The sequence below is a fragment of the Papaver somniferum genome, unplaced genomic scaffold (assembly GCF_003573695.1).
Source record: "Papaver somniferum cultivar HN1 unplaced genomic scaffold, ASM357369v1 unplaced-scaffold_79, whole genome shotgun sequence".
NCBI lineage: Eukaryota > Viridiplantae > Streptophyta > Magnoliopsida > Ranunculales > Papaveraceae > Papaver > Papaver somniferum.
This window is the reverse complement of record NW_020650859.1, coordinates 887667-903590: the sequence shown is the minus strand read 5'-3', so window position 1 is coordinate 903590 and position 15924 is coordinate 887667. Positions and strand designations below refer to the sequence as shown.

At 38.0% G+C, this 15924-nt stretch overlaps 1 protein-coding gene and 1 pseudogene across 1 annotated transcript; one reads left to right on the top strand and one right to left on the bottom strand.

The window, feature by feature from the left end:
- Nucleotides 1-7940: 7940 nt before the first annotated feature.
- On the top strand, nucleotides 7941-9564 carry LOC113344729 (probable protein phosphatase 2C 24). Its single transcript, XM_026588664.1, has 2 exons — nucleotides 7941-8489; nucleotides 8590-9564. Exons 1-2 carry the CDS (start codon nucleotides 7986-7988, stop codon nucleotides 9418-9420), a joined length of 1335 nt encoding a protein of 444 aa, XP_026444449.1. The 5' UTR covers nucleotides 7941-7985; the 3' UTR covers nucleotides 9421-9564.
- A 393-nt stretch (nucleotides 9565-9957) lies between these two features.
- Nucleotides 9958-14410, bottom strand: LOC113344587 (annotated as a pseudogene).
- Nucleotides 14411-15924: the final 1514 nt, after the last annotated feature.

Here is a 15924-nt window from a genome sequence, read left to right as displayed (position 1 = left end):
ATGTTTCCGAAATTTATAAGGCGTTTGCCTGTTGGACACATTTAAAAATAATTTTTCGCATTTTAGAAGAAAAAAATAATTCAGAAGTCAGGTTGGGAATTAAATTTGAGAACGTTTTATAATAAAATGAATTTTCCCATTCTTTCGAAAGAAAAAGGTTACATTATTAATGAAAAAAACTCAGGACGTGATACGGGAGTTGCAAACACAAGTTACCGTCAATAGACCTCCATACCAAAAGTCCAAAGAACCAGAGTTGGCCGCTAAAACAGTCCTTTCCTCGGCTAATTTATGTTTAGCGAAAAAAACCCTGTCAATCGTTGTTTCCTACTTCTGTGATTAATTTCTGCTTTGACATTCGAAAACCCTCCAAGTATATTAGTGATGGTATATTAGTTTCGCAGATAATATATGTAAATTGGTACTCACAAAATAAAACCATTTATTCAGGATATTGATGTAGATAATGTTATGAAATTGATATCCTGAAAGTTGTGCCAGCGCAACTGGCAACCTCATGGTCTTGTCCCACACTCGACTGTGTGAGAACACCATAACACTAATACGTTTACTGGTGCCTAGTTGCTGTGCATGCAAGGCATAAGGAGAAAGTAAGATGCATGCTGCTGCTGTGATGTTGTTGTTTTCATTGGGAAATTGCACTACAGATGTCACAAACTTCAATTCTTCTCTGACATTGGATTATGTGTAGCTCCTTAATTTGCTACTCTTTTAACTAAAGAAATTGGAACAACTTGAAACGCCCAAGAGTAAGACCAAGTGAGCTGTTTTTGGTGCTTATCAAGTATTATTCTTCAAAGTTTCCCTATCTCTTCCTTTTGGCATCTCATACGGTCTCTCTCATGGTTTTACCAACGACCACACCACATGTCTTACACATGTCAGTTGTCATGAACCTCATTAACATATTCAAAAACTTGAGGCACTGATTCAGCTAAGGGGGCCAAAAATTTAGTTGGACCTATAATGTTTGGCAAAGAAAATTTTCAACCAAGAAATTATGAATTCAACACCCTTGTGCGCGCTCTAGCAATATCAGTGTACCTAGACCAAGACCTAACGCAGGACTCAAAAATTAGTTCACCCATCAACACTGCTACCAACTAAGATGTCTGTGGTTTGTGTTTTCGGCCTTCCGTTTGTGTTCCACGTTGCAGTACTTGCAAACGTGCTTAAGCAGGATACTAACAAGAAAAGAAAAAGCAATAGCTCCCAGTAATGGTTTGTAGTGTACGATGAGAAGACATTATTTCTGTTGAGATATCCTTAATTGAGTGCTCAGGAGAACTTTAGATTTCAAATATGAGGAAGACTTGGACTTTAATTAGTCATCGTATTTTTCATTAAGTAAATGAGAATGATAATATGCAATCAACCCATGCCACCTACCTAAGACTTGAAAGAGGAACGAAAAATGAAGCTTAGTTAATTAAACATTTCAAAAGCAGCACCTAATGAACACGCTTAGGTGTCCTAATCATCATGGAATATCTCAAACCAAAGATTACGAAAAGAATAAAGATAGGATTTTGTTTGATTTTTTTATGAGCTCAAAACGCACCTGTTACTAGCTAACTAGCTTATAAGTAAATCTATGCACTTTTTTGAAAAAGAAATTAGGCAACAAGCATGAAAGGAGCTGTTGCAGTGGGGGCACTAATAGCATGACTAATCCCCACCATTCTCTTGTGTTCCGTTTTCTTTCCTTTTCTTTAACCACCTTTTGGTAGGGGAGGGACAAGTGTGAACGACACCTCTAAACGTGTCCCTCATGACACACCACCTATGCCTCGCAAGAACATACTAATTTGTTTAGTTTGTATTTTTAGTTGCCCGCATAACTCTTATTTATCTGGTTTACCAATGCAGTGAATTTCGAATCTTTGTCTGTTTTCGTCTTTATCTATGCCAGTAATATGGGATACCATTACAGTTTTACTTGGGGGCCTTAGTTCAAATATATTTAAAGCAGTTGATGAAGATATTAGGGATTTTAGACTTGCTTGAAATCAGCTCTCCTAATATGATAAACATCAAACAACATAGACTTGCTTGAACTCAGCTCTCCTAATATGAAATTACAAAATATCTAAATGAACCATCCCACAGACGACGCTAGAAAACCACATCTCACATAAAAAAGTGTTTTTTTCGTTGTGGTGGCATGGCATTTCCATGTGACCCGCCATCATCTGAGATTCTGAAAAGAGTTTTTTTTTTTTCTTTCTTTTTTTATACCTCTAGGTCCTTATATTGCTTCCAAACTCTTTAAATAACTCCTTAAACATGAATCTTCCAAACTCTTTAAATAACTCCTTAAACATGAATGGATTTTGACAATTATAGAGTTTGAATTTCTACCTTCACTGTGGGAGGGAGCATGAAACTTTCAGAATTCCACTTGCTAATTAACTAGGTTAAGCCTAGATCTCGTCTCGCCGAACTTAGATAATTTTTAGACAATGGCGGTCGAGATTGACCACATTGGATGCATCTTACTCATGTATGTACCAAGTCTTAGTCCGCATAGTCGGTTCAAATTTCACTCATGTATGTACCAATTCTTGGTCCGCATAGTCGGTTCAAATATCACTCATGTTAGTCCGCATAGTCGGTTGAGCTACTAGTAAATGGTTGATGGATACGGCTGCTACTAGTCAATTACTTATTAGGTGGTGCCGCGGGATAGTAGTTACTCACCCTTGGTTTATTGAATGACCGACACGTACGTCTCTTGAATTCATGCAATGCGGCTTCTTTATCAAGAATCAAGACCTCTTTAGGGGTTATGTTGATGAGTAATGCTGTTAAAAGTCTGAACCTGTCAACCTCATATTCTCACCTATTTTACGTAAGCTTCTGCAGTTGGACTGAACAGTGGACACTTCATCATTTATCAAATTCAATTTTTTTTTCTAAACTACACCTCGAAGATACCTATGCTCTCCTCGTATCTCAAGACTTGGACACTTGTCGAATAAAGCCTGAAATACTGTTTGGCCATGATCTTGCTTATTATATAGCCTGGAAACATCTTTTACCGTCTAGACAATTTTCCTGAATTTGGACACTTTTCTTTTGGTAGGTCATAAGGATGAGAGGTGAGAACGGTGAAGAATTTGCTTAGATACACTTTAGAAGTTATCTTTTCGTTAATTAAGTAGAAAACTCGAAGACTAATCTGAAAATATTTTTGGATTTGATAATAACTTCCTTAGTGATCTCTATTCACCAGGATTCTTATTATATGAAATAATAGTATCCTTTTTGGGAATACAAAAGTTATGGCGGAGATAATCTCCTCATTACAATAATTATGACAGGAGATATTCTTCTTAATAAAAATAAGTAAAGCAGTATAATATATTCTCTAATACACCCCCTTAGTCTGAGCGGGAGAGGAGCAAACGCTAAGACTAGAACGAAAACGAACAAATAGCTGTCGTGGAAGGACCTTGGTGAAGATGTCAGCATACTGGTTTTCAGACGGGAAGTGCAATTCATGAATATCACCAATACGAACGCGTTCACGAACAAAGTGTATGTCAATCTCCACATGTTTAGTGCGCTGATGTTGAACAAGATCTCCAGACATATATATCGCACTTACATTATCACAATGTAGCACGTCGTAAAGGTAGATGGAGATCTAGAAGAAGGTTGCAAATCCATGTTGTTTCAGCAACAACGTTTGCTACCCCCCGGTATTCTGCTTCAGCACTGGATCGAGAAAATGTTGCTTGACGTTTTGATGACCAGGAGATGAGGTTGTCTCCAAGAAATACACAAAAGCCATAAGTTGAACGACGTGAATCAGGACAACCCTCCCAATCAGCATCAGAGTATGCTGTTAAGCCAGAGATAGCGGAGACCGAGAGAAATAATCCGTGATCAATTGTGCCCTGAAGATAGCGAATAACCTCTTAAAGGCCTGCATGTGAGGCTCTCGAGAATCATGCATGAATAAACATACCTGCTGGACTGCATAGGATATATGTGGCCGTGTGAAAGTAAGGTACTGCAAAGCACCGGCTAGGCTTCTATACAAAGTGGGGTCCGTGAGACCAGGGCCAGAGGTAGCACTGAGCTTGGCATTGGTGTCGACCAGAGTAGCCACTGGATTGCATTTTGTCATGGACGCACGTGCAATGATGTCCTGAGCATATAACGACTGAGACAAAAATAGCCCTGAGGATGAACGAGTAACAGTAATACCCAAAAAATGATGCAAATTCCCTTTTCATCAAATCAATGAAGCGGCATAGGAGAGCATCAGTAGAGGCAGTTAAAATAATATCATCAACATATAATAATAGGTATGCCGTCTCGGAACCCGATTGATAAACGAAGAGGGAGGGATCACACACACTAGCACGAAAACCACAATTAGTGATAAACTTGGAAAACCTCTGAAACCACGCCTGTGGAGCCTGCTTAAGACCATAGAGAGACCTACATAGTCGACATACGTAATCAGGGTGATCAGGATCAACAAACCCCGCAGGCTGATGCATATATACTGTCTCGGTCAAGTCACCATGAAGAAACGCATTCTTGACATCTAGCTGATGTATGGGCCAAGAACGCGAAGTAGCAATAGTAAGAACGGTACGAATAGTAGTTGGTTTGACAACCGGACTAAACGTTTCAAAACAGTCAACCCCAACCTGCTGAGATTTACCATTAGCAACTAGACGAGCCTTGTATCTCTGCAAGGAGCCATCATCATGATATTTGTGACGAAAGAGCCACATGGAATGAATAACATGAGCGTCACGTGGTCGTGGTACCAGTTCCCAAGTATTAGTTTTCAACATAGCATTGTACTCATCTTTCATGGCAACATTCCAGTTTATGTCTCTAAGAGCATACGAGTGAGAACGAGGGAGATGAGAGATATGACGAAGGGTTTGGACATGAAAATTAAGGCGGTGGACAGGGCGGAAGATTTCACGGGGAGGCGCGAGTTGTGGGGCGAGAAGGAGCTGGAGTAACAGTAGTGATTGGAGGTATGCAAGAAGGTGTAGGGACAGTGCTTGTTGTACGGGAAGAAGTGGTTGGTGGGGATGAGGGGTTAACGTCAGTAGGCTGTACGCAATGATTCGATGGTGCAGAAATGGTTGGAGTGGGATCTGACGCAGTGGGAAAAGAAGAAGAAAAATAGGTGAGGGGAGCTGCTGACTCAGTGGGGTATGGAGGTGGGAGTAGAAACTGACATTGGGGAGTGGGAGTGGAAACTGACGTATTGGGGGAAGAAGAAATGGTGATGGGGCCTGCTGACTTAGTGGGGACGGAAGTGGCAGGAGGGAAGAAAGACGTTTGGATGGGAGGAGTAGATAATGTGTTGCGACGATGAGGTGGGATGTAAATGTCGGGTGGAGTAGGCTGTATAGGAGATGATTGGTGTACAATAGAAGCAGTACTAGAGGATGGGTAAGAGAGGTGATTATTGTGGGAGGAGTTAAAAAAAGAAGGAGACACATCGTCGTCATCAGGGGGTTGTTTTGAGGAGGGGTAGAAAATGGGAAAACACTCTCGTCAAATGTCACATGACGGGACAAGATTATTTTGTGTGTGGTGAGATCTAAGCAGCGGTATCCACGGTGGTTAGGAGGAAAACCAAGAAAGATACACCTAGTGGAACGAGGGGAGAGTTTGTGAGGAGTTGTGGAGGAGAGATTTGGATAGCAAAGGCTACCGAATGTACAAAAATGATCATACGTTGGTTGGCGTTGATAAAGAATAGAAACAGGTGATTGATTATGAAGGAATTTGGTGGGTAGAATATTATGGAGATAGACAGCCATATGAAGAGAATAAACCCAATATTTAGGGGGAACGGTTTCGTGAGACATAAGAGTGCGAGTGATGTCGTTGACACGGCGAATCATGCGTTCAGCCTTGCCATTTTGGGAGGAAGTTTGGGGGCAAGAGAAACGAAAAACAAGACCATTGTTACGAGCAAAAGTATGGAAGGAAGAATTGTCAAATTCGCGGCCCATGTCGCATTGAGAACATTTAATTTGATGTTCAAATTGAGTTTGAACAAATGAACGAAATTCCAAGAACTTTTCATAAAATTGGGATTTAAACTTTAGTGGATAAACCCAAAGATAGTTGGTAAAATCATCCAGTAATATAAGATAATAACGGAAACCGGTCTCTATTTGTAAAGGAGAGGTCCCTAAATCACTGTGAATGATATCAAATGGTGCAAAAGTAATGGAATTTGATTCATAAAATGGTAATCTAACATGTTTACTAAATTGACATGAATGACAAAGTTTAGAATGTTGATTCTTATTACAATGAATAGAATTATTTGTACGAAGAACATCTCAAACAGCCTTGCCGGGATGACCAAGGCGGCTATGCCAAATATCTGGCGAAAAGACAGCAAGAGAAATGGGGGAAGACTGGGATGATATTTTTGGTGGCACGACAGAGTTGGTGATCGGGTAGAGCTCCCCAGAACTATTACATCGAAGGATAATTTTCCTCGAACTCAGATCTTTCACAGAAAAACCAGAAGGATCAAACTCAACAGACACACAATTATCAGTGGTGAACTTACGAACGGAAACTAAGTTTTTGAAAATATCGGGAACAACAAGGGTATATTTGAGTTGAAGAGTATGAGAGGGAAGGGTTATGAACTTGGTACCACTGGCAGTAACTGAAATACTATTGCCATTGCCAACTAAGATAAATCGTACATTGCTAGAATTGAAAACGTTGTGTAGATTACCTGGATCAGCAGTGAGGTGCGACGTAGCACCGGTATCCATGTAGAAAGCATCATCGGGTTGCTGTAGATGCATAGGACTATATGCCTCAGCAATGTCTGTGAGCTTCAGTTGTTCCCTCGCCGTTGATTTTTAATGGTTTAGAGAAAATAGGATCGTAGGGGGGATAATACCATCTTGGATTTGATGATAACTTCCTTAGTGATCTCTATTCACCAGGATTCTTATTATATAAAACAATAGTATTCCTTTTGAGAATACAAAAGTTATGGCGGAGATAATCTCCTCATTATAATAATTATGACATGAGATGTTTTCCTTAATAAAAATAAGTAAAGCAGTATAATATATTCTCTAATAAATACTTTCAAAACTACCTAAATTCAAAGACGAGAATGGTGAAGAATCCTGTCCGAGTATCATGTGATCCTGAAACAACATTTTATATATTTTGGCGGTCTACTGAAGAGGTCACTTTTCACATTTCATTTCAATGCCATGATTTTGAGATGGTCGCAACTCGCACAAAACTTGACGCTTTACCAAGCAAAATGGTTTTGTTTCGGACTCTTAATAACACCTCAAAAAATTATGAGATCCCCATAATTGGGTCACTTACGATATTTATGTGCCATCCACCGAAAAGAAAAAAAAAAACGTAAAATGCACACCAAATTATCTTTGGAGATATTGTTTTGGTTCTCGGAGAATCAAAAAACAACTTTGAAACCCCAAAAAAATATCACTTATTAATAAAAACCTCCCTATCAGAATCTTTGTAAAACCAAAGGTCCTGCAAATCCGATTAAATTGATATGAAGGACTTGTTTTGGTACCACCAAAGAAATGCGGTGTCATAGAAACAAGCATGTTGTCAAGAACAAAATACGTGTTTATATGTAATTGCGCCCCTCTTATTTCATATTCAACACCTCCCAAACACGTGGTTACTTCCATTTCTCTGCCCGGTCAGTGAGTCAGTCTACTTGGACGTCTAAGATTCATCTCTAAACAAAATCTCATGCTGCCCGTAGGTCTGTAAACAGTGACGTGCACCTGCCCGTATTCACTTCTTTATTGACACACTCCAACCCCACCACCACCACCTCCTGAAAAGAAATTTAAGGTTTCCTCCCACCAGAAGATATTTTTGTTATAAGTCTTATTCTTGATTAGTTTATAAGAGGAGTAATAGTGAGATTGAAATCTTGAAAAAAAATGGCAGAAATATGTTGCGAGGTTGTGAGTAGTGAGAATGAAACAACATCTTCATCATCGTGCGATCCTAATTCTAGAGCTGCAAGACGGAGAAGAATGGATATTAGATCAAGGTATAAGTGCATCCCTGACCATCATGTCATGAAGTTCCCAGCACCACCACTACCACAAAATGATGGTTCTGATGATCAAGAATTTAGTGGTAATAAGAAACGGTTAACTATATCTAACGCCGACAGAAATTTTGGTGGTTTAGGAGTGAATCATCAACATGATCTTGATCAGACTGATGCTACTCAGAGATATGTTGCTGCTGATGGTCAGATTTGTATGATGAAATCGAATGTTATTGATGAGTGTCCTAAGTTTGGTGCCACCGCTGTATGCGGTCGGCGGCGAGAAATGGAAGATGCTGTGGCTATTCATCCTTCATTGTGCGCGGAGAATTCGTCAAGCAGTAGACTTCATTTCTTTGGTCTTTACGATGGTCATGGATGCTCTCATGTAAACATCTCATCTCTGCTTACTTCGTTCATATAATTAATTAATTATCTTTGTAATTAATTTGTTTATGGAGATTCTAATGACTGTTAATTTTGTATAGGTTGCGATGTCATGTAAAGATCGGATGCACAAATTGGTAAAGGAAGAAATAGAAAATCCATTAGCAGTAATTCCAGAACAGTGGAAAGAATTAATGGAGAGAAGCTTTTCGCGAATGGATAAAGAAGTAATCCAATGTAAAGATGACGGTACAATACCGATGATAAATAGAAGTTGTAGGTGTGAACTAAAGATGCCGCAGTGTGAATCTGTTGGATCAACGGCTGTGGTTTCGATTGTCACACCGGAAAAAGTTGTTGTTGCTAACTGCGGTGATTCTCGAGCAGTTTTATCCCGGGGAGGGAAAGCTGTCCCTCTCTCGACCGATCACAAGCCAGATCTACCAGCAGAGCTTCAGAGGATACAAAGTGCTGGTGGCCGTGTAATCTATTGGGATGGTCCTCGTGTTCTTGGAGTTCTTGCAATGTCTAGAGCTATTGGGGATAATTATTTGAAGCCTTACGTGAGTTCTGAACCGGAGATCACGGTTACGGATAGAACAGAAGAAGATGAGTTTATGATTCTGGCGAGTGACGGGCTATGGGATGTGGTGTCTAATGACACCGCCTGTGATATTGTGCGTATGTGCTTGTTAAATGGTTCCGGTCGAGTTGTGTTGCCTCAGTCATCGTCTGCTGGTGTCATGAAGAATGTATTTGGAGGAGGTTCAAATCCAGACAAGGCTTGCTCAGATGCAGCTATGTTACTAACAAAGCTTGCATTGGCTCGCCGTAGTGCTGATAACGTGAGTGTCGTTGTAGTCGATCTTAGGAAGGATTTAGGATCATCATCTAAACTAAAAAACCAGAAAGTGTCTGTTGCTGGGTGTTGATGAAGCTAAGCTAACATCTATACCTAGTAGTAATCAAAAAAATCTGTTTCTGTATTACTACAAGGTTTTATACAAGTAGTTGTAGTTGTAATAGCGTTAATGTACAAGAACAGAAAACTCTGTTTCTGCAGAACAATCTAATACCAAAACCATAAAGAAAATTCTACTGTTCTCTATATTTCTAAGAATCTCAGGCTACACCACAAAGCAATTTATCGCTTTTTGGGGTGCTTGTGAAGATCATGGTATTCACTTCAGAGTCAATCCAATCAGTTGCAGTAGCATGAATTAAGAACAGAAAATTAGCATGCATTATTACAAATGGCATAAGCCGGTGCCGGGAGGCCGTAGAGTAGTAGTTTGAATGAAATAAACAGAATTTACATGCACGTTCAAAGATTAGTTCTCTTCTTAAAGTTTAGAAACGAGGGGTACATGTCCTTGGGGTGGCCCTTTTAAGTGATGTAGTCATACGATGTGTTTTTTGTAATCATGGAACGATTTTACATAAGTTGACTTCAGCTGTTTAAATCTTGTTCATCTTGAGAAGAAGGGAGGAAGCTCAAAAACCTGTCCATCATCGGAAGTTTTGTTAACGGCCCCCCCAAGAGCAAATCCAAGAGCTCTTCCAACAGGAACCGCAACTGCATTTCTAAAGAATATGTTTGAAATTCAGCACCTGGTAAATCATTGCTAGTTATAGTGCTAATCATCTAAGCTTAACACACTCCATCCAGAATAAGATTCGCATAAAAATAAAAGTAGGTCCACCTGGTTATGTGGATCAGCTCTCCCAACCACAGTAGAGACTATCTCATCCCACCAAACCTTCCAAAAGGCCTGAACCAAAGCAGATATAAAATATAAGATGATCTAAAGAAGGTTAATTTTTCGTTACACTAGAGACAACTGACCAATTGAAGGAACAAATTCTCACTTTTTTGACTTTCCCTTAAGATAGTTTACCAGTAGCTTCCTAGATCTTATAATGAACACTCTGTCCATCTCCGGATCAAGATGTGCAACGTTATTGTCATCAACTATAACTCCAGGAAGATCGGCCAAATAATACAATCAATAAATGTATACAAGATGAGAACTGATTTTGACAAGTTAACTAAAGACTGACCTTTTCCTTGGGAATCCATGGAACTCGAAGATAGTCATCCTTACTCAATTTCAGAGGCCGGTGATCATACAGCTTTGGCCTTACTGATTCCTTTGATTGAGGAGCTGATACCATCAACTCTGAAAGAAAAGACGATGTTTAAGTTTCTTGAAAAATGTCTAACAGCAGGCTAATTGGAACTTGAAAGCACTAGTAGGGAAAAACTTACCGTGCTTTGGTAAGCGTATTTTGCTCTGGAAGTCTGTTATAGGATCATCCCGATACTCCCTTTCATCCGCAATTTCATCTGTAGTGATCTACAAACAAGAAGAAGTACCGTAGTTACACCAGTTAATGTTAATTAAATAAAACTAATAGAGTTAGATGTCAAACTTGGTTTACCTCAGGCAAATCTTTAATAGCATTTTAAGGAGTAATTCCTTCAGCAATTTTTTTTCATCCCCTTTAACAAGATTTCTCTACACAAACCGAACAAGAACAAATTTTTTGATGAATACAAATACGTTTAATAATTCAAAGCCGGAAAATCACATACATACCTCGAAGGCCTTAGGAGCATACGCACGACCGATAACCTTATGTGTAGGTACGGGAAATTGTGGTAGTTTCTGCAATAAATAAAGTTAAATATAAAACTTTAATAGCCGGTAAAACAATGTTAAACAGTCTTAATAATAATTTCTAAAATTAAAAAGTTTTCAAATCAATTTTACCTCTGTAGTTTTTGCACCCCAGAGAAATGCTCGCATACGGTATTGGGGTAGCCCAAAATTACAGGCTACTAATAACCCAAGACGAACTTGGTAATGCATTGCTACAAGACGAGCAATAGTTAAGCGCCCTAGGGTGCCATCCAGAAACCGCAATATATCAACCACATTCTCCATTATAGTGAACCGTGGTTGTAGAAAGTTAACAATCTCCATAAACACTTCAAGCTGAAATTTTTTGGAGTCTTTCAAAGGGTCCTCATAATTTATTTTTCTGTTTAATCCAGAGATTCCTTGGCATGGCGGACCACCACATTTGACATTGACAGATCCCTATAAAACAAATATACATTCATACAAACACTAATTATGACACAACAAGACAGTTTCTTTTTCAAGTTAAAGGCTTCGAAGTGTCTCGTGTCAAGCAGTTACTAGAAACCCCAAGCTACTAATTACTAATGCCACAGATGAATGGGAATTTGTATTCGCTCCTGTCGAAATCAAAAGTACCCAATGTTATCTACAAGATAGTTGGGGCTTTGGAGAATATGCATCAGTATATTAGCACTACGTGAATGTTTGGATGAAAATAAGAAGAAAAAAAATCGAGGCCGTGCAACAATTTTTGAAATTCTACTGGTTACTTATTGAAATAGAATTGGCAGTTTGAAAAACATATAATGAATTAGCGATCACCGTGCAAGATGTTATAGACAAAAATTTGGATAACAGACCTTACAAATACAATACACACAAATGCTTCCAGGTCCAAACATGAATCAAAATGCTGGTATCCGAAAGTACATATACAGTATAAGAAACAGTCAATTAAATAGTAAAACTAGATAGACAGACTTACAGGGAGGGGTAATATACGGGATTTGTACCCTGCAGTAACAAAATCATCGATACTCTCCTGGCAGTTCCTGAATGTAAAACTAATATTAATCCAATGCACCATGGAGCTTGTTACTGAAGAATGCAAAAAAAAAAAAAAAAAAAAAAAAAAAAAGGAAATGCAAGGAAGATATATACAAATTGCTAAGTAACGATAACATACCCAAGGTTTGAAGCCGGCTCCCATGTATCCCAATTAGAACCCCATCCCTTCCACTTCACCTAAATTATATAACAATTACAGAAATCATTAAGAACTTACGAAAAAGAGGCAGGCGCTAAGGTATTGGAAATTGCAAAAGTAATTTCATTTCATTGCCCTTCATCAGTGTCTGGATTATTGCCATAACATATTCCAATAATCTTTTCCACCTCGTACACCGCCGTCATAAGAAGGACGAGCCTGTGGCTCTAATTCTATTTCCTCAACTTCTTTGTTTTCAGTTGGCACCGCTGTTTTGGAATAGTCGGCATCCAACAATGACAAGTTCTCGCAAAGCTCTTTCCATTTAATTAGCAGTTGCAAGAAGTCTTCAGCCTTCATACATCTTACCTGAAATCAGTTGGCAGTTAAATTTCCGCAGAAAATAAAAAAAAGAAAAGACCGTAATAATTTGCAAAATACCACACCTATGTTTCCGGGTGGTTATAGCGAAGACTTTCACAGGCATCTTCATTGAAATCTACTGCCCATCTCTGAAACGTCATACTTAAATTTCAGACTGTCCCACAAGTGCTGAAATCATTTCTGATTTATATCACGAATTAACTACTAAATTTATTGATTTTACTTACAGTAATAAGGTTAACATCGGATGCAGCTGCACCCATGCAAAGACCAGTGGACATCCCACCACAGCCAGCATACAGATCAAGAAGTGTCATAACTGGTTTCCGAGAATCACATGTTTGAACTTTCAAACCACTTTCAAGACTAGCTTCACTTGATGTTGTGGATGATGATGTATCAGCACCTTGTCCATTTTCTACAAAAGAACAATGCTATTAGTGCAAACAGGAATTAAAAGAAGTACCGTGGTTTCAATACATAAAGTTTATTACCTTTGCACAAGTTTTCGAATGTGCAAAACTCCTTCGAGTATGTCATGTCATAGAATAAATGACTTTCAGGGACCTGAGAGAAAATCATAAGAACAAAAAATAGTTTTTATAAACTAAATGGCAAACCGAAAGAAGCATAAAAATCACCAAACAAAAATCAACAACTATAGAATCACTATACTTCTTTGCATGCTTGAACAACTATAACTTTTTCCACAATACAGTCCAGTGGAATGTCATCTCTAGAGTCGGAAGAGAATACACAGTTAGCTTCAATTTTATCAGAATGGTCTTTGATGACCTGAAAACATCCAAAAATTTACAAAATTATTAAACAAGATACATGACCAATCAAAAGAAATATATGAGTATTCCAAATCGGCTAATCCAAACAGAACATACTGTCTCTATAGCTCTGTAGAACCACTTTACAGTAACGTATGGCTTTTTCTTAATGTTCTCGAAGAATCCCACGATTCTCCCTATATAATCAAGATCACCTTCTTCTGCCTGAAATGAAGAAGTAGTATAGGTAAGGCTAGATTCTTGACATAATTCATGATTAAATAAGAACATACGAAAAATAGGAATACGACAGGACAGCAACTGCTTAACATTTCAAGAATACAAATTGTTAAATCTTGAAATAAAATTGAAACTCATACATTCAGTAGTAAACTCATTAATGAAACCAAAAAAATACACAAAGTATGAATGCAGCCATGATATGAAAAAAGTATATAGAACATCAAGCAAACAATATAACTCATTCAGTTACTTATATATAATCTACTATTGCCTCTTCGGCCTAAAATAAAATCAACCATCTGAAAATACCCTTCTCATACAATAGATCCCGAAATGAAACATAGTACTTCTAGCAATATTACATGAATAAATCTACAGAATAAACAAAACGTGATTTTTGCGATGAAAATATCAATAGAACATCATGCAGAAAGTATTATCATTCATAACTCATTCACCTTTATTAAACAGCAATCATTCAGATTGTAAGTGACACCATTAAACTCAGCACTAATGAAGTACCTTCTTCCCGGCTACATAAAAAAAAACAATCGAAACATGTCAAAAACTACAAAATAAATAAATTAAACAATAACAACTTAAAAATCACAATAACAACCTTAGAAGCATGATCTGGCCACCGTTGTCTTGGCTCTTCCATAGGTTGGGATTCATTAAAACTCAATCTTAAATTAAATTGATACAAAAACCCCAAATTTAAAAAAATTGATACAAAAACCCCAAATTTCAAAATTGGTTTCATCAAATTTTATGATGAAACCAAAAATTGATTTCGTCAAATTCTATGAGGTTTTGTCAAATTTTGGTTTCATCAAAATTTTATTTTTTGGGTTTTTGTGTTACTTTTGTTTTGGCGAATTTTTTGTAGATGGATAGTGACATCTTTGGAATTATGACTCGCCTACCGTAACCATTTAACTGATATTATTTAGCAAACCTAGAACTTAAAACACTCCATCCAAGATAAAATCTGCATAAAATTAAAAATAGGTTCACCTGATTGTGTGGCTTAGCCCTCCGAACCACGGTAGACACTATCTCATCCCACCAAAGCCTTCCAAAAGGCCTGAAACCAAAGCAGACATAAAATATAAGATGAGCTAAAGAAGGTTAATTTTTCGTTATATTAGAGATAAATGACCAGATGAAGAAACAAATTTTCACTTTTTTTTCTTTTACTTTCCCTTAACATAGTTCATGGCATAGTTTGGTACCTGCAGCAATATAACTACGTCAGAATATGTTCACATAATAAATCGACAAAAAAACTAGCTATAGTGATAAGAAAGATAAAACGATAAAAAAGTGTGATTAGGAACGATGTATATTTCAGAGTGGGAAAGTTTTTGGGTTAAGATTTGTAGATTATTTCTTAATTGAATGCTTAAATATATGATTTAGATTCCTTAGTGCCTCTTTATTTAGTTAATCTCTTGGATTACAAAACTGCTAGGTTTGAGGGAGTTATAATCTTGATCCAAAGACATACATGAAAGTTTCTGATAGCCTTCCACTGCCCAAATCAAATAACTCCGATCCATGGGGTGCGATTTTAATTAAGTTGAGACGCTCACTTTACGGATTAAAACAATCCGGGAGGATTTGGTATACCCTTCTAGTGATTATTTGATTGGAAAGGCATATACAAATAAATAATTATACCCCTGCGTATATACAAAGAAAACGAGTTCCAGATTTGCAATTATAGGTAATCTTGATGAAAGAAGAGAATACGCAAGCTATCTTAATTCTGAATTTGAGATGAAATATTTTGGGAAAACGTAATTTTACCTAGTTCTTGAACTAGAACACCAGTCTTGTGGAATATTAATCCACCATTATGCTTATGTCCATAAGATAATCAGGAAAATCAACAATGAGAAGGTGCATCCTGCTAGCACTCCAACGATATGTTATAAAAGACGAGCGCCAAAGGCCCACTAAGTATAGGACCAGCGCCTAGTATAAAAATCCCAAAGGCGAGGCGACATGACAATTTTTTTTATTTTCTGGGGGCCTTTGGCGCCCAGGAAGCGCTAGGAGAGGCGATGGGCTTGGAGCCTTACCTCGCCTAGCGCCTTTTACAACATTGGTCGAAGTTTAGGTGTACAAAAAGACCCATTTCTTTTAGAAAAAAAAGATAAGGAAGAGGTA